General features: G+C 43.8%; 1 protein-coding gene across 2 annotated transcripts in view; it reads right to left on the minus strand.

Annotated features, from left to right (window-relative positions):
- aux (cyclin-G-associated kinase) overlaps positions 1 to 18,889 on the minus strand; it is a 69,610-nt gene that overhangs the window by 22,668 nt on the left and 28,053 nt on the right. For both annotated transcript variants that reach the window (XM_050185827.3, XM_055075181.2), the window contains exons 12-20: positions 15,754 to 16,025; positions 13,414 to 13,547; positions 12,968 to 13,084; positions 11,881 to 11,961; positions 8,374 to 8,476; positions 7,603 to 7,682; positions 6,963 to 7,147; positions 5,905 to 6,026; positions 1,906 to 2,160 (exon numbers count right to left, since the gene is read on the minus strand). In XM_050185827.3, coding sequence (XP_050041784.2) covers positions 1,906 to 2,160; positions 5,905 to 6,026; positions 6,963 to 7,147; positions 7,603 to 7,682; positions 8,374 to 8,476; positions 11,881 to 11,961; positions 12,968 to 13,084; positions 13,414 to 13,547; positions 15,754 to 16,025 — 1,349 coding nt within the window. The remainder of the gene's footprint in view (positions 1 to 1,905; positions 2,161 to 5,904; positions 6,027 to 6,962; positions 7,148 to 7,602; positions 7,683 to 8,373; positions 8,477 to 11,880; positions 11,962 to 12,967; positions 13,085 to 13,413; positions 13,548 to 15,753; positions 16,026 to 18,889) is intronic.

An 18,889-nucleotide genomic window follows, 5' to 3' on the forward strand; every position in this document is an offset into this window, starting at 1 on the left:
GAAGTGTCAAGAGCAATTTGCAATTCAACAATAAACAATATAATTACACTTCGAGAGATATTTGCGCACTATAGAGAAAAAACATCACTCGTTAGAATACAAATGAAAAGACTGAATGACAAAGCACTAGTGAATAAAAAAAAGCACTGATTGTCATATAATGATACATGGAAGACTCCTATAATAAAACATGGCCTATAAGAAAAGAAATGTAACATGTAAATAATGAATGCAAGGAAGTGCCAAGTGGCAGTGAATTTAATGTCGAGGTGAACACAACTACATATGGCCAAAAAGGTATGGTCAAAAAGTGACAACACCGCAAGTTTGTAGCAAATCATGCTTCATTCTATGCCACTCTTTATCATCCACTGTTCATGGACGGCTGCGACTTCAGTGGCAATCCGCGCGGAGTGTTCTGACCCCTGACAAAGCGTGATGAGCACGAGAAGGCACATGTGACCTGCACAACATGCATACTTATGTGCGCGCTGACAGTCGTCAACTTGCTTCTTCACTGTGCTCTATGCTTCTATGTGGACATGCTTCATCAGTAGTCGTAGTGACGCTCCGCCCACATTTTCAATGGGTAAGCTCGCCAAGAACGGCAGATGAAAGAGTGAAGCATAATCGAGTGGAAGGCATGGCTACAAAATCTCAGCCCAAGGGCGATATTGCCAGTCGATTACATATTTGGGATACGAGCACTTTCGCAATATTTCGCGTGACTAGGCTCTAGACACGCCTACGTGCCCACGTGCAACAGTGTTTGCTTGGCTCTGTGCTAAAATTGCTGTGGCTCATAGATGCCTGACATGTCAGGTGCCAAGTTGTACAATACCTCGCAAAAGTGATCTACCGAAAATACCACTCCTGGTATATTTAGCAATTGCAAGAAATTTAGTGGCTGCTGGCACCTACTATGAAAGACTCTATGTGGTCTTTGCAAGGCCAGGGCCTTATATTTTTCAGAATTTGCTTATCTCAAAATTTTCCACCCTGTTTTTACTACTTGAAGTTAGCGGGGTTTTACTATACATGCATTGGCATGATGTCAAGTGAAACTTGAAGGTGAACTGCTAAACGTTTGTTAGTCTTTGTTTAATGTGCACATTAGTTCTTGGTATCGTGTGATGTCAGGCTGAGTCAAGATGAATGGAGACAGATTAAAATTGATCTTGGCATGGAAACATGGCTGCGGATTTCTGGAGGAAATCATGGTGCACAGTTGGATGGCAATGCAGTTTGTGAAAAAGTTCAAGGAGCGCAATCTTGAGGTGACACTATGTTTTAAAAGTAGTGATGCTAGTGAAATGCGAGTAATGCAAGTAAACAAAGCATACAAGACAGTTTCGTAAGGTATCCATGTTAGCAATAATGTAAGCCTGCTCCGGGTCCAAGATGGCATATGCATATTCTAATTTTGGACGCATTAACGAAACGTGAGCAAGTTTATGAATGTGGGCAGGATTGTACAAGAGGTTCCGCTTCAGCAGTCCTAACTAACAAAGTAAATTCAGAATTTCTACATCTCTTTTTTCCCCCAACACTGGCGTGTAGGCTTATAATGAATATTGGATACAACAAATAAAAAAATATATTTTTGTGTCGTGTACGACTTCAAACAGGGTTTGACTCTAAACATCAGGTGCAGTAAGGAGGAAGACCATTTTATTTTCACAGAAAGTACAGGGGAATCTCGATAAACGGATTGATTAAATGGAACTGCCTCTTAAATGGAACACCATCCTTATGGTTGGCTGGTTTTGTAATTAGCTTTCTCTCTCAGTAAATGGAACTCCTGATAAATGGAACCAATTTTCCGGGTTCCTCGAGTTTCCATTTAAAGAGAAGCCACTGTGTCCTGCAAAAAACATACTTTCATCCACGTAGGCCTGCGCTTACCCTGTGATTGACGAGAAGGTCAAAGTTCGATGTCGGCTGGTTGGACAAGGAAGTGCCTAGAAGGTCGTCCACCGTGCGGTCCGAGGGCGCTTGCCTCTCACCACTGCTGCCATCGTCGATGGAGAAGCTTGCTAGGTTGAGCAGGTCCACCTCTTTGGCCTTGGGCCGCGGCGGAGGCACCGTGTTGCTGTCGACAGCTGCACCACTTCCCCCATCTGCCGCCGCTGAAAGCTTGCGCATCGGCCCCAGCAGCGTCTGGTGAAGGCCGTGAGAAATGATACACATCATTGTTTTTCTTGGATCTGAATTTCTCATGGCTCCCTTGCACAATAGCCTAAAGCGCATCTCACACCTGTCACCAATTTTGTGACCCATTGGGAAAGCTCATGTTAATGACAACAACTTGCCTCCTGAATGGGCTAGGACATTAGATATTGGATAGGTGCAGGAACTGCTGACACTGTGGGCAAAATGTAAGCATAGCTTCGTAGCCTTTTCTCAAGTGCACACTACATATGTTTCCACAAGTCATTAAAGATGAGTGTTAAAGAACTGTAGGGTACAAGACCCTCCTAAAGGGAACACGTAGCTGGTAATAAAGCCAATATAAGTCTGAAACGCTTCTACTTTATTGAAAGGGGGGAAAAAAACATGGCTCATAGGATGCATCAGGTTGACATCAATTCACTAAAAAACAGTCTGCATGCATTTGAGCTGTAGTTCAGCTGTAATTGGTAGCCAAATGCTAACCTGGTGGTCTCTTTAAGAGTGGGCCATATTGTACATAAAAGAAAAAGTGTTGAGGTAGAAGAGATGAAGAAAACACAGAGTTTTCTCATAGAGCGACCGAGTTCTGGGTGTTATGAGTCCTGTGAACAAGGCTTTGTTTGAGAACTCAGAACTACCCAATTTAGATCAAATCATAATCTTCGAAACAACACGTGGCCACTATATTTCACAAAATGGGAAGAATGCGCATGCGCCGAGATACAAATGAGAGAGAGAGAGAAAAAGCAAAGCAACAACAAGGTCCATTGTAGTAAGCAACTGAGGAAAGGCACAAGAAACTTATAAAATGCATCAAATCTACAAGACGCGTCACACAGCTGACAGAAGTAACTCAACATGCCCCCCGATAAGAGGTCTACTGAAAGATATAAACTAGTAAAAACTTGACAGGTGTGCATACTTATAACTTATTTTTATTTGAACCAGCCTGTCAATACACCAAGACCTCACTACTACAAACACCACATTAACAAACTTTTCTGAAATTTTGTGCTGACTGCTTATAGTAGTTGCGATGTGAGGAACAAGATCTTTGCGAGAAACGAGTTAAAGGGTGTACAGTAAAACCTCGTTAAACCGTACCCGCTTAAACAGTAGTTTCGGTTTAAAAGTAGTAAAGTCAATTCCCCGACCCAGCGGCCATTGAACATAATGTATTTTGTATCCGCATAAACCGTACCAGCTTATTGCGTACGCATCGCTTAAAACGTAGCGTTTCCACTTTTCGTTGAGCAAACATGGCGGTGCGTCGTCTCCACCGGGCGGTCCGGCAGAACAACAAGCCTCAGAGATCGGTACAACGGCCTCCAAGCGCCCTGTGCGTTTGCACGTGAAGCCGCATCAACATCAACATCATTTCGACGCTGTGCCAAAGAGCGAGAGAGCGTTGTGGCGTCGTGCAAGCGAGGACTCGCGTCATGCCGAAGCTTGGATAAAAAAGACGCCGGGTGCTCAGCATAGAAGAAAAATTAGACATCGTCCATGCTATCGAACGTGACACGAAGAAGTCGGCGCTGGCCCGCGACATGGATCTGCTGTTGACTACAGTGTGTGGCATTTGGAATGCGAAGTTGCTCGGCAGCGCTGCTGCGACCGCGAAGAGATGTCGGCTACGAGGTTCGACTTTTCGCCATCGTTGCCTCTGTTGTTGCCGAAGTGTCGACTAGCGACAGTGATGAGGCCGACACGGAAAGCGACAGCACGGGCGATTCAGGCCCGACAGTGGCAGAAGCTGCGCGTTACGTCAGCCTCGTGAATGCAATCGTCGCAACGAGAACAGGGGCACGATAACGTGACTATTCCAAACGAAAAGTTTTCCGAACTCCGACACCCGGCAATGAAAAAGGCGCCCCGGGTCTTATGCAGCACTAGTGCGCGCGTGCACGGAGAATACGTAACGCCAACGAGGAATCTGCCGTGCGAGTGTTTGCCGAGAGGAGGGGGGCTGGCTGAGAAGCTGGCATGCAGCTTAAGTAAGTTGGAGGCTGCTGTCGTCGTACTAGGCCGCCGCGGCATCAAACGAAAATAACACTTATGTCGCGCGAAGTGAATAAATACTGCATGTTTTTTCCCCTTTCATCGCACTCTCTCTGAGTTCCGTTTTCGACAGGTAAGAGGGCGATCTCATGCTATTTCGGTTAAACAGTACTACCGTTTAGTACGTACTTTTTCCGAGCTCCAGCTGACTACGGTTTAACAAGGTTTCACTGTACCTTTACAAAGGTAGGAATTCTACGTCATCGAAATTCAATTATTATGGTTAATTTTGGGGCATTAAATATAACGACGTTATACTTGCTATGGTTACCTGAAGTTAGTTTTATCAAGATTTCACTGTCTATACATTCCCCAAGGTTGTCAACACCTTTTTGTCAGTGTTATTTAAATATGAAATGCTCAGAAGGCTTCACTGATTGCATCTTGTTTGCCTTCACTGTGCGCGTGTCTAACAACCCTGGATTATGTACTTATCGACGTCACGGCTCCAATAAACATCATGCGTAAGTGACCATCTGTCCTCCATCCCTCCTTGTCCCTGGTAACCTTGTGCTCATTTATATCTTTCAGGCGTGTACCAACTCTCCTGACAAACACACTGCTAAGACTACCATAAAGGTATGAAAAGCTACAGAAATCTCACGACAACCATACTTTTGCAAGGCAGGACCCGACCGAGAAACACTCTCTTGGCATTCAACAACACTGGACGTATTGCCTGACCACCTAGCAATACCTCTGAAATAAAAGCTGGCCTACGGGAGCTCCATAGTACCACTCACAAATAATCACATTCAGCTCATTCTTCACAGAATAAGTGATTAATGGGTATTCATGGCTTATCAGAATAACTAACGGCTGACTTGATGCCATAAGAAAGGAAGGATCAAAACAAAGACGCCTTGTTGTGCTAACTTTTAAATTATGAAGTTTGACGTATCCAAGCCATTCAGCAGCTATGGGAGATGCTGTTGTAGAGATTTCTAGATTAGGTCTTTCTGACCACATGGGGTTCTGTAACGTGTGCCCTATGCTTGAAACGCAAGTGTTTTTTGCATTCCCTTCCCTCACAGTTCACTTGGGAATCGAACCCACAATGAAGGGTTGAGCAGCCACTGCGCCTCTGCGGCAGGTTATGCCGCCTTCCTTCGATTACCTTCCGATTATGGTGCTAAAGGAGGACATTACTTAAGTTATGCTTGAAAGGATGGGAGAGCCATTGAATTTGGGCAGCTGCTGTAAGTTTTAGAAGGAAATACATACTAATAACCCTCAGAAACATGTGAACAGCTAAGAACTCCTGTTAGTTGGCCAAAGATGTTTTTCAATGAATGCAGATGCTGTTTGCTTATTCAAACAAGGCTTACATTTATAAGGGCTAATTGAAGCCACTTACAAATCCAAACAGCACTTTTATCTAAAAGAGCTAACAGAAGCTATTTTCTAATTCAAACAACGCTTTCAGTTAAAAGGGTTAGACGTCAAATGTTTACTAATTAAAACGAGGCTTTCATTGTCTCTGTGTTGACTTTGATCGACTCGTTAGTGCGAACATGCCTTGATAAATTTCGTCAAATTAACACATTTCACGCATGTGCACTGGCCACTGGCCAAGAGGGTGGACACTAACAATTTCAATGCATCTATGACTAATAAACCATAATATACAGTATTAATAAAAGCAATAAAAACGGTACATGGACAAAAACTTGCCTCCGCAGATGTGGTGGCACTTGGAACGTCACTCTCCGAGTGCTGCGGAGAAGTGTCCCTACTTGGCAAACTGGGTGTCGCAGGTGGAGGTGGCCTTGCAGGGGCATTCCTTGAGAAATGGCCTGCGACAACAGACAACAATTACTCTAATTACTATTTTGCTGGGCTTTAAACCACAGAGCAGTGCACTAGAAAAATTGTCACATAGGGCTCCCTGTCTCAGAGAGTATTGAAAGAAAAATTTTGCAGCTATATATATATATGTATGTATGCATGCGTGCGTGCGTGCGTGCGTGCGTGTGTGTGTGTGTGTGTGCAAATGCTCTTATTTTGCTTTATTAGATAGCGGCTGACTCTATAATAACAGTATGGTGCCAGAGTACTTTGAATGAGCAATAAATTTGTTACATCCTCTTGCCAGCCTGCCAACACGAAGTCGTGCTGACAAAAACATCATGGCTATGTGGTGTGTTGAACAAGACTCCTGTACGCATCCAAAAAGAACAGTACTACTGGTCACGTCGTATCACAAGTTGAAACATGCACATGTTGGTCAGTCTGGTGCAGGGGCTGCAGGCCACATCATGACCATATTTCCCTGTACCCTCGAAAGCTGGGTACGCATTCCATTGACCCATTCTTTCGACCTTCGCTCCTCTGCTTTCCTTGGTCCTCAGCTGTCGTTTTTCTTAAAACATGAAGCGCCCTTCTCACCTTTCCTCCCCTATCATCTTGTTGTGCAGAGCTTTGGCGCTGCATGCCACAAGCTTTTAAGGTCGACACCACATTCAGCTATACCTGGCTACACTCGGCGACAACTTCAGAAATCAGGTCACAGTACCCAAAATATCGCACTGCCACCGCCCTCAGTGGCTCTGTACTCCAAAACACAGCTCCTGAGGAATGGTGACACTGAAAGTAGTTTGCCTGTACCATGTCATGGACATGAGTGAATATAATTGGCTGGTACTACATATACACATTCTCTTTGACCACTACATGATTAGGTAGTTGCCGGCTGCGGAATCATCCTGCCAGGAACCAACAACTACGCTCACCAATGCAAGCCTCAAGCTCCTCGTCAGTGCTGAACAGGATGGCGGCATTCGTCTCCAGGTGCTCGAGGTCGGCCCACGGACCGTTGGTGAGCCGCGGGCTAGGAGTGTCACCCACCCGGACCTCAAGGGACAGCTGGAAGCCCTCCGGGTACCGGTCCAGCTCCTCGATGCCGTCAAGTTCATGCCTGCATCATGTGCAAGTACAATTTGCACCTGCAAACCTGGCCAGCAAGCAAAGCTGAAATCTGGAAGGTGAGCTTGACATAAGGAGGCAGGCGACCAGTTTTGTACTTGACCTCACTTATTTTACTTGAAAAAGCGTGTCGCAGTGCTGAGTGTTTGCAATGGCAGTGAAACTTCTTGTCTGAAGCCTAATGCATGTCATATGTGCCTTTGAGATGTCGAATCAGGTAAAATTTAAATTAACAAAGACTGCTGGCACTTTAAGCCCAACACAGCACATGCATGTTTAATAAGGACACAGGCAACAGCTACGGAACAAGCAAAGCTTGAGAAAATTAACATTTAAAAAGAAAGCAAGCTATACTGGTGCAAGATTGGATCAGTAAATGTTGGAGAGGCCACCAGAAGAGAGCTAGAACTGTCCGACCAAACCAGCACATCGAGCACCTGTGCGTACCTGCAAAATGTCAGCTGTGTTGTGCCGGGAGCCACAAATCCAGAGTATAGCTGGACCTGGCAAATCTTGACTGGCGACACCTGCAAGACGCAAGACACAAGGCTTCAGAGATGGCAACCGCAACAAAGCAGTTGCTTGTTTCTAGAATATCTAATAACCTTATTAGCTGGAAAAATGTGCACTTTTGCAAGCTTCAACGTTTTGGAAAGTACACGATGTGACATACCAATGAAATAAGATAAAGCGGCCTTCTGAAGCTGGCTGAGGCTCCACAATGATTGGGTTACGTAAGATGAAGTCTTAGCAACAACAGCTATTGGGGGAAAAAACAGGTTCCTACTTTCAAATACAGCAAAGTGCACTTCAGCTGTTGCCTTATGAGAGAGCGTAAACTTTATTTTGAAATCAATAAGATTTGAGTCCGGCGTCTTTTTGAGAGCATTTCTGTATTTCACAGGTATTTGATGAGCATGAGCTGTACGTAGCTCACGCTTGAAGCTCCACAATGGGTTACGTAAGATGAATTCTTAGCAACAACAGCAATTGGGGGAAAATCAGGTTCCTACTTTCAAATACAGCAAAGTCCACTTCAGCTGTTGCCTTATGAGAGCATTTCTGCATTTCACAGGTATTTGGTGAGCATGAGCTGTAAGTAGCTCACGCTTGAAGGAAAGCTTTAACAGAATAAGAATGCAAAGCAATGCGCGCTCGCTAACTCTGCTCACAGAGTAAATGCACTTCGACGCAGTTCTGTGCGTTTGCTGCACTGACCTTCCCAAACGATGACCGAGCATGGTAGACTGCGATTGTCACGTCTCCTGCAGCTGCAACATTCAGCGGAATTGCCAGCTGTTTCTCTGCATAGTTGTGATGACTTCGAAGTGTTCCGATGGAGTAGGAGGAAAGAAAAACAATGAAGTTAGCCACGCAAGTGAAGAGTCCATTCGGGAGAACGCTAATCGAGCAGCTTCATTTTAATAGTAGTAGCAGCTGTAGCAATAATAATTTACGAATGTAGCCAGAGAAATCCCAAGTGCAGGAAAGAAAGTAGAAAAAAAGAGAGAGAGGAAGAAAAAAATTAATGGCACCAACAAGTCCACTAGTGGTACTGGGAAAGCACAGGTGCAGCTGTGCAGGGTAATGCACATTAAAAGAGTAATGGCACACACTTTTCCGAGTTGTAGAATCTTTGCTACACACTCCTTGCTCATAAAAGGACGACACTTGTCAAGTACGAATGTCAGCAAATACTTATGTAACATATTATTTTGATATTAAAGTTGGTCTCGAGATGCCAGCCCCTGCACCATTGACATTACCATGACGTCATGACACAGAGCAGGAAAATTTGCTGCCGCGTAGCAATGAAGCTAGGTTCGCTGACTTTATTAATAAAATAAAATAAGAAGACTGCTGCGTGCATGTCTTCTAGCTGCACTTGTGCATGGCAACTGTAGCAATCGCAAAACACGGCAAGCCAAAGTATCATGAGGCATCCACTTTCTGAAACTGAAGCTAGTTCGTAGGAGGAAGTAGTATAGTAAATTGTTGAAGCTGATGCTCGCCAGTACATTTCCCAAGGTTTAGAGCACGGCTGCCCAACATACAGCCCGCAGCCAAATGCACAACATTACAAGACAAGCTGAAGATGGCAACGAGTGCGACGATACTAAGCATACACTGCCCTCATGTAAGCAAACAAAATGTGCCACATTTTCCACTAAAAATGCAGCCTGCGTGATTCCCAGCGAAGTTGGTCTTGGCCCTCGCTGGTTTTGAGTTATGCAAGGTGCAGGTTTGAGCTAGTTAGTTGGACATATTTAGACATATTCAGACTTACACTCATGCTGTTAGACTAAAAATTAAGGGTGAGCAAATTTCAAATAGTAGATTTTGAATAATATATCGAAGTGAACTAAGAAAAACAAAAGCTGAATATCAAATCGAATATCAAATATCAGAAAATTTATCACAAAGTTTGATGCTTAGAAGTTTCATATAAGAAAACCTGGTACTGCACTATGGAGTTTCCTACAGTAATTACTAGAGAGAACTCAGGCGCTGCGATTGTTCAGCCACCATAGGAACGGTCCTTAATAGTACATGAATTAGTCTGGTCTTCGTCCTTCTGGCTTGAAATGTTTTTGTGGCTGTGTTCATTATGCTTTACCTGCCTTCATTAGCCTAATTTCAAAGCAATGTATACTTCCTTTAAATGCATAAAACAATAAGAATCTGCAAACATGCGCAACTTCTGCTAATTGCATGCAGTGGTTCCACATGTCCATGCGTCCGTGGCGTAAAGGTTTCAATATCAGGCTTCTGTGCTAGAGCTTGTGTGTTCAAATCCTGCCGCCGGACAATTTTATAATGTTCGTTTAATTACTTATAATGCAGCACTTTCTTAAAAAATTATGAGTTTGCAAAGTAACGAAGCGGTTAACAGCCACAAGGACGAAGTTTATGCAAATCCATGTACTGCCCATCATTCCCATACTGGCAGAACCACTCTGCTTGCAGCTCCCGTAGACACTAGCACCACAGTTCCTTCTAGTAAATGTATGAAATTCTATGGGCTGCAGATGCTTGGAGGCCTACTAATATTGGCATAACAAGAATGCCGCACACATTCAGTAACTTAGGTATGCAGGAATCGAGATACATAGCTTAGTATTATGTCCTTATTGAAGGGAACACCAACCTAGAATGCCTGATTACAGCTTAGCTCTATACAGAGGTTTGCAAAATATCTTTCCATCAATAGAATGTCTGTTGAGTAGAATCAAGTACTTTTTAGCCCTTGAAGTTCTAGAAGTAGTGAAGTTATGCTGTGCTGAATATCTCATGAGATCTTCAGTTCAATATAGTGGATTTCGTTTTATGGCAATCCTTATTGCATAGAAAAGCTTCCTTTCTAGTTTGCCTCCAAGCTACAGAAAGGGTTTTCTAGGATTACAGGCAGATGGGTTTTGTGAGTCATTGCGAGCTAGTCAAGATCAATCTGCGTGACTGACTAAAGCGCGGAGCGCACTTCATGTGACTCGATCCCCACTTTGCGCATAGACTTAGAGCTGGGTGGGTCGATGTGCGGTTGCGCCTACAGTAAAGAGCAGTAGTATTTTCATTGTCAGGTTCAGCATCCTTCGGCACTTGTCAAAGGTGTCAAAGACCACAGAAAGTTTGCACGAGGCACCCTGCTCTCCCTCCCCCTCCTCTCTGTGGCCATGCATCGTCCGTACAAACGGTAAGCGCAACAGTCATGACACTTTCGCACCCATCGTGTTAATCTCAACCTAGTCTTGTGAGGGGCACTGCTCAAAGCTACAAAAAGCCCTGACGTACGTATATGAAGGGTGTCGGGAACAGGAGGCTACTGTACCGTGTGCCACGAAGATGGTGGCTGGGAACAACGTTGGTGCCATCCCATACATTCCCTTTTGTTGGCAAGATAGATTTTTTTGGCTTTCCAGGTATAGCGCAGCTGCTGCGAATAGATTTATGTTGATTCGGCACCAAACCACAATGTTATTGCCAATGTCTGACGAAGTAGTGCCGATTAGGCCTAATGGCCAGACTGAGTGCTGCTCAAGTGGCGTTCGGTACTGCAGGCATGCGTGCCAAGTTCATCTGTGTGCTTTAACACATGTGTGGACAGAAAGCTCTGAACTGCATGAATACTATTTGTGTGAACAAAGAACATGCATATGCAACACAATTTGCATGCCTTCCAGTGGCTAATCGGCTTTATTTTTGCAAATGCTTTCGTGCTTTTTGAAATTCGTGCTGCTTTAGTCGCCATTCCCTCTTTCCATGTTGCATTATAGTTTCTATCGTTCCTGCCAACCGACCAATTTTGTACCAATTCAGAACACGCGCCATAAAAAGGCTGCACACATTACGGCATCGTTCACTCCCGATGCTTCAAAGAGTATACTGAATATTCAAAAAATCTAACAGAAGGTATACCATTAGTGAATTGAATTATTCGAACGTCCACTACAGCCGCACACTTGCCCTGAATTCCCTGAATGCCCTGAATGGCCTGGCTTCGGTGATATTCAAATATTTGTACACCCCCAATAAAATGATTTGTGCAGCAGTGGTTGAGAGGGTTGGGACCTTCATTTTGGGTAAAAAAAAACATGCCAATCGTCATGCCAGTACTCCTTTAAGGGTAAACATAAAAATAACAGCACAAGACTGCACACGGGATGCTTTTCAAAGGGTAAAGCAAGAGCGGCAAAATTACTGGCGATTATTAGCACAAAATCTACTCACGCAATTCGTTCGTACTCCTGGCATGTAGTATGTATACGCTCCTCCCCAACGTAGACCTCCACAAAAGGCCGGCATCCATCCCTGGAGAGAAGCGAATGATGCAACAATGTTGACCGACTGATTTGTTGATTGAAGGGGTTGATTGAACACACAAGCGATGAGATATGTCACAGTGGAGGGCTCCGGGTAAATTTTGAAGACTTCGGGTTTTTTAGCGTACACCTAAGTATACAAGCGTTTTTGTGTTCTGCCCTCACTGTAACGCAGCTGCGGTGCCTGTGCCCTCAGCAGTAGAACAATGTTATGTCACTCCAATAGGTAATGCAACAAAGTTGAAGTTAAGCTTGTTAGGTTACGGGGCCTAAGGGCACCTCAAGCTGCCTCACTGCAGCTTTTATCTTAGCCCCCGCCATTGTATTTTTAGCAATGGAAGCAAATAAATAAAGAAGGATACTGTACACACAAGAAAAGAAGAACTGTGTCATTTTTTTTTTACAGCAGAAGGTCCAAGAAGAAACTGTCTCGGGAACTTTGCACCACAGGAAGTCCCAAAAATTTATTGCCCTCCGTGAGCACCCATTTTCACCTGTTATCTCACATAATAATGAATATAATGATGGCGGCTGCAATACGCGCCACTAAGGTTGTCTGAAGTACCCTAAACTGCTGTTGCTGTAAAACAACGCAAGGCAACTCATGGCAATATGCAAGAGACTTAGTTCACATGAAACACAGCATATGATAACTGATTGTTGATGTCAGCATCTTAAGCAAAGTGGTGAATGTTTGGAAACCTTGCCTCCTGTGTTTTACAATTTCAGATGCAAAGAAGCAAGCCACTTAGTTCTTTGAAATGTCCTTTTCAATACCAAGAAGAAACGGGAAAAATCAATGAGGTGCCGAGCAGCCCATCCTAAGCTAAGGGGGCATCATCTTTGGGGCCCAAGTACTGAGGACCTAAATGTTGTGGGTCTAGCTGTTGAAAGAATAAGTCACGGGGGATAAAGTTATGTAGGCCTAAGTGATGGTGAAGGGGGGGGAGGTATTTAAAACTCTATGTGACATACTTGTCACAAAGTGAGCTCACCTGAGCTTAGTGAACATAGGAACGGGCTTCAGCATGAGTGCCACAATCTGCAAAGGGAACCGGTGAGGCAACACCTGGTGGTTCTGGGAGACCATCTGTGACATGTACTGGATGTACCTGCAAAGAGGACGAACACACGTCATGCCAACCTTGACAGGGTCATGACTTGAGTTCATGCAAGACCAGACGACCATTATCAAATTTCAAGTCAATCCCACAACCCATGCATTTAAACAAAGTACATTCAGCTCCCCTTGTCTGCACTGTGCATCAAACCACCCTGCTATTAAAAAAACTCGTCACAGAATTGTATTGTGGCAGGTAGACGCCAACCAACACCAATAATGGCTCTGTAAATTCTGACCTAGATGTAGCATAGACTCACACATTCACTTGTTAACATGCAGTTTACGCCTCGTTAACATGAATAGAGAAAAGTGCCCAACCTTATCTGGGAAGGGCAGAGCGTAACGGGACAACGGCGAACGGCAAACATCTGCAGGGCCTCTTCCGGGCTGTCAAACAGGTGGCAGAACACCAGGAACGCTGACACCAACACTGCTGAGGAACACTTGCCATCCTGCGGTGTATCGTCCACAAGGGGAACACGAAGAAATAAATAAAAGGGGTTCAAGATCGCGAAGCAACTCGCGGTCTACAAGAGAACACCAGTTGTATAGGGGTGCTCTGGTTTAATCCAGACCACGTGGGATTCTTTCACAGGCACCCAAAGCATGTCACACGGGCATTTTTGCATTCTGCTTCCATCTGAATGTGGCCTTGAGAGTCAGGAACTGAACGCACAATCTTGTGCTTCGCTTCAAAACTCCATAGCCATTGAACCGCTGCATCAGGTAGTTGAAGACAGAGGGAAAAAGCCTAACCTGCCCACTAACCTTGCATACATTATTGTTTCATTTTTCTTTCTGACATCGAAGAAAGATCAGAACATATGTAAACAGTGTGTAAACACTGCTGACTTATTATTGTTAATGTAATATTAAAAAAAAAAAGGAATCCGTCTCCCCACTTTTGAGCATTACCTAGGCTAAGCGGGTAAGCGGGCAAGTTAAGCAGCTGTAAAATTTTGCTAACAGAATGCGTTTGGGATACAAGATAACAATTAAGTCTAGAGAATTATAAGTTGGCATTTATCCTGATTATATTATCTTCACGTAATTTGACACAACCGGGTGATAAAAACCGGCTTGTACAGGACATACAAGGGTAATTAACTTAAGGCTATCACCAGGTTCAAGATACAGTAGAACCTTCATGGTATGTTCACGCCTCACACGAACTTTTCAATAGTCCCAGCCCAAGTTCATTAGCTTACAACATGCTAAATTTGTAATGTTGGGAACCGCCTTTCGTGCCTTGGCAGATGATATCAACAATTGAATCACCGCGCGATCCCCTTCAGAGCCAGCGAGGAGGCAGCAGCTAGGACACAGCAAGTAAGGAAACTCGAGATAACCAGACAGATCTTGAAATGCCGGCCTCAGAACAAGCGAAGTGTGCAGCTCAATGCCAAAACGTGCGTGAAACAAGTGCGCCAGTGACTCAAATTGCGTCAGGCAATATGAGCGCTCCCTGCGTGTCACATCCCTGCAGTAATGAATCGTGCCCCTGGTATGACCTTTGCCCGCTTGCTTTCGTCGCTTTAATTCCTGCATAGGGAAATACAGCGCTGTGGCTATCTTAGCGTCCGATCCCTCGCGTATACAGCAGTACCAAGATAGCGACCTCCCGAAGCCCGATTTTCTACCCAATTTCAAAGACAACCCACTAAAGAAGTGCAATTTTCTCAAATTCTGCTGCGTATTTGTTCCAAATATTTGGACATGAGATAAAGGAAGGTCTTAGGATCGTGGAAAGATTTAAAAGGATGGACTTCAGATTTAAAAGATTTAAAAGATTTAAAAGGACTTCAGACTAAAAAATCTGAAGTTTTAAGCAATTCTGCCATTTCACTGAGGCAAAGTTTCCAGACTTTTGAAACATTTTTGGGTGATACGTATAATCTTGTCTTGTAGCATCTAAGCAAAAGGTTTTGTGGAAAAATAAGTAGAATGCCAGTGCAGTCGGACATCATAAAACTGGTGCCAGTACCAGGATAGCCATTAAGAGTCTGCATGCATTAAGCATGTGACTGGCTTTAATTGTGCAAATGCTACATGTCCCCCCCCCCCTCTCAACAAAGCAAGAGGACCCGACCAGAAGAGGATCAAGCACTGCTTATAAAGTTGTGCTTACTTTGCTTTTGCATGGATGTTGCCCACAAGTGATCAATTAAAAAAAAGCTACGAAAACTTCAGTTGATCAGAGTAATTATTGCACCATTTCTGATGTCCACACTAGAATTATGTGCCACACACATACTAAAGTTAAGGGCTGCAGCCAATGCACATTTGATGAATTAATGAGCAGATACTGTGCACCTTGGCAAAGCCTTTGTTTTTGTTACGGTGTCATACAGCAACCCCAGCTAGCATGTACAGGGCAAATGATCACTGTCACTTTCGGGATTTGCAATGTACAACTTTAAATATTTTTCAGCTTTTTTCTTTCCTTTTGCGAAGCTAGACATATGAATCACAAACAGCTTCCGACAAGATGACATGAACCAGCACAAAGATTAGTATAACTTTTCATTGCAAATAAAGCACCAACTAATTGCACATTTTATAGGCACATTTGACACACAAGAAGCTTGAGATACAAGAGGCCTCACAGTCTAGTGCAAATCTCAAGTATTGCAAGTAAAAAAAAAAAGTGCGGCTCACAAGGCAGTGGACGACACACAGGTTACGAGCGTCCTGGTTCAGGTAGGCTAGCATGGAGCGGCACAGGTTGAACAGGGTGTGCAGGGGCGGGGCCTTCCGTGCCAGCCAGCCCCGTTCGGTGACCTTGCACTCGAACTTGGCCGATGAGTAGGCACGACCCGACACGTTGTAGATGGCGTAGTGACCCCGATGCCGTGTGTCCAGCAACGTCCTCACATCCTCCACATGGTTACGGTACGCTGACTCCAGCCCTTCCGCAGGGTACGACATCACTGCCGGCCATAACAAGCAAGAGGCCACGAGAAAGAATGAAAACTGTTGATTGATAGCACGACTGATTGATTTCTTGATGACTGTGAAGGGATTATAGATGAACTGCATGTTTATCTACAGGTTTTTCAATTAAAAAGGAAAGCCTAGTCTTAGACCAAGAAGTTAAAAAAATGCTTATTTGTCAAGTTAAAGCAGTGAAAACCTGTAACTTTATGAGCTTATTTCTAATGTGAAGTCCAGTATTATTTATATTGCATGTTATGCAAGCGTTCTTACGTAGTTTTGTGAAAAAGCTTGCAAGGAACAAGCCAGGCCACATAGCAAATTTTTGTTGTGCGTTGGAAATTGTTACGTACCCTCTAGAAAGTGTTCTACCGCACAAATTGTTCAAATTGGTTTATTATTAGCAGAGATAGAAATGTTCGAAGTGTCACGAACACATGATTCTAGGAGGTGAGCTTCAGTGATAACATAGACACTCTTACCACATGCTCCTGTCTAGCCTACGCAAGCAAAGTTTTTTCCCTGCAATCTCCCATACTGCAGTCAGACCATCACATTGCATACACATCATGGTCCCTGCCCTTTTTTTCCCCCCCCTGCTGAAGCAACAAATCAAACATAGAACTGTAAGTGTCTTGAATATTTCTCAGTAACCTGTCAATGTGAGTGACGTCACAGCACTGCAAATTACATGGGCGCACTTGTGAAACTAGCTCAGCTTTCTGTCGTTCTAAGCGTCACTTGTGCAAATGACATCGACTCTCCGGCTGGAAGCCTGGTGCTCATGAGGTGAAGGGCGCACAGTGTTTGGTTTGAAATTTCAGCTTCTTTCATGGCATGCAGCAGCGTAATACTTAGCAGACACGATCGCTGGCCATTGTATGCACTGCTCTTGTCAGCTCAAAAATGACCAGACCTGGTGTTTAAGCGAAATCTGATTAACTAATTTTTTTCAAACCTTTGTGGAAAATTTAGTAAAGGAAGCTTGCATAAGATTTGAAGCAAATGAGATAAACAAAAGATTACCTCATACTTGAAATAAGCCCTTCAATTGCATATAACAAGTTTTCAGCACCGTATATCAAAGAACAAAGGTGTTAAAAAATTAATGGCTTTGGTTATGTATGTAATACATAGACACAATAACCAGAAATAAAACAACTGCCAAGGGAGGGGAAACATACTTGATGATGACGAAGGATTACGTGGTTATCAGAAGATCAGGATATTTGCAAGCCGTAGGATGGCACCGATTGATGCAACAGAGGGGTTAATTAGAGATCACTGGGGTAGAATTTCCATCTTGCGTTAACAATGTACTAATTTCGGAGAGTTGGAATTGAGAATCAATGGCAAGTGTTCAGTGCAGAATTACACAGTAAACACAGGAAAACATGTTCTCTCTGTACAGTAAAAACTCGTTAAGCCGCACCCACTTCAATAGTAGTTGCGTTTTAAAAGTAGTAAAGTCAAATCCCTGACTCAGCAGCTATTGAACATACCGTATTTACTCGCATAATGATCGCACTTTTTTTGTCAGAAAAATTCAGAGGTGCGATCATTACGCGGGTTAAATTTCCCGCGGAAAAAAAAATTTTTTTTTTCGCCTCGCGTTTGCTGCGGGATGCGAGATTGCGGGTGCGGGACACCAAAACAAAAATGGCGACCGGCGGAGCAAGCCGAACGCGCCGAACGCGATTTTTTTTTTCTTCTCGTGAGTACATTACGTGAATTGAAACAGTTTCTTTCGTATCAGTGATGAATAATATCGTTAATACCGGCAAGTTTGCGGCAGTAACGTAGCCATGTCCACTTGGAGGGGACAGAAACAGGTGGGCGCGCTTAACTGCCAGTGACATAGAAATGCATGGCCGACGTGCTGCGGAAACTGCGGCATCTGTCTTCACTACTATCCTAATACGGCACGTTTCCACTAAGGGTGGGCGAATATCTTAGCTGTGTTACAAGCGTCGTATGAATAGGGTACACTTCTAACGTATCAGAGTAAACGTGGCTACTATCACTGCCGCGCGCGATTTGTTGCGTGCTCACGAGTGCAAAAGCAGATGAAAAGAATCGAAATGCGCTTTTATTGTTTTTGTTGACATCAACCATTATAAAGCCAACCCATAATAAAGACGATTTTGGTTGTACCTCATTTTGTCATGGAAGTGCGGAAAGTGATGAAAGTAATGAAATGAGGCATCTACTTAAGAATGTTTGGTGCGTGCAGGCCGCTTGGCTTGTCTTGAAGAGTCGTTCGCGTAGCATTCGACAGATGGTAAGCGCGATCTTTATTAGCTAGACTTAGCACACGACATATCGCTGCGGCAAGTTTGGGGTGCGATCATTACGCGGGAAATAAAAAAAATCGAATTTTGACGACAAAATTTAGGGGTGCGATCATTACGCGAGTGCGATCATTATGCGAGTAAATACGGTAATGCGTTTTGTAGCCACATAAACCGTACCAACTTAGTGCGTACGTATTGGTTAACACGTAGTATTTCCCCTTCTCGTTGCGAAATCAATGTTTATCCTTATAACTATTGGATATAATAAAGGTATTTATGTGTAGCATGTGACTTCGTTATGACTAGGTTCAATTGTAATTCAAATTTAATTTTTCAAAACAAAAATAAATTTCTCCACGAAATGCCAGGAACAATGTCAAAAACATGCTGCAGCAACTGGTCACTACAATTCTGAAATGAGAATTGCACAAGCTGTCATTAATGAATGCAAGGTACACTTCTCGATGGTTTAGCCTGGACAGGAAGGCAAAAGAAGCATATTGCTTTTACGGTCATTTACACATCAGCGAGATACAGTCGCTGACCAATAATTTGGACATGCTTGA

This window comes from Dermacentor andersoni, chromosome 11, assembly GCF_023375885.2.
Source record: "Dermacentor andersoni chromosome 11, qqDerAnde1_hic_scaffold, whole genome shotgun sequence".
In the NCBI taxonomy this organism is placed as follows: domain Eukaryota; kingdom Metazoa; phylum Arthropoda; class Arachnida; order Ixodida; family Ixodidae; genus Dermacentor; species Dermacentor andersoni.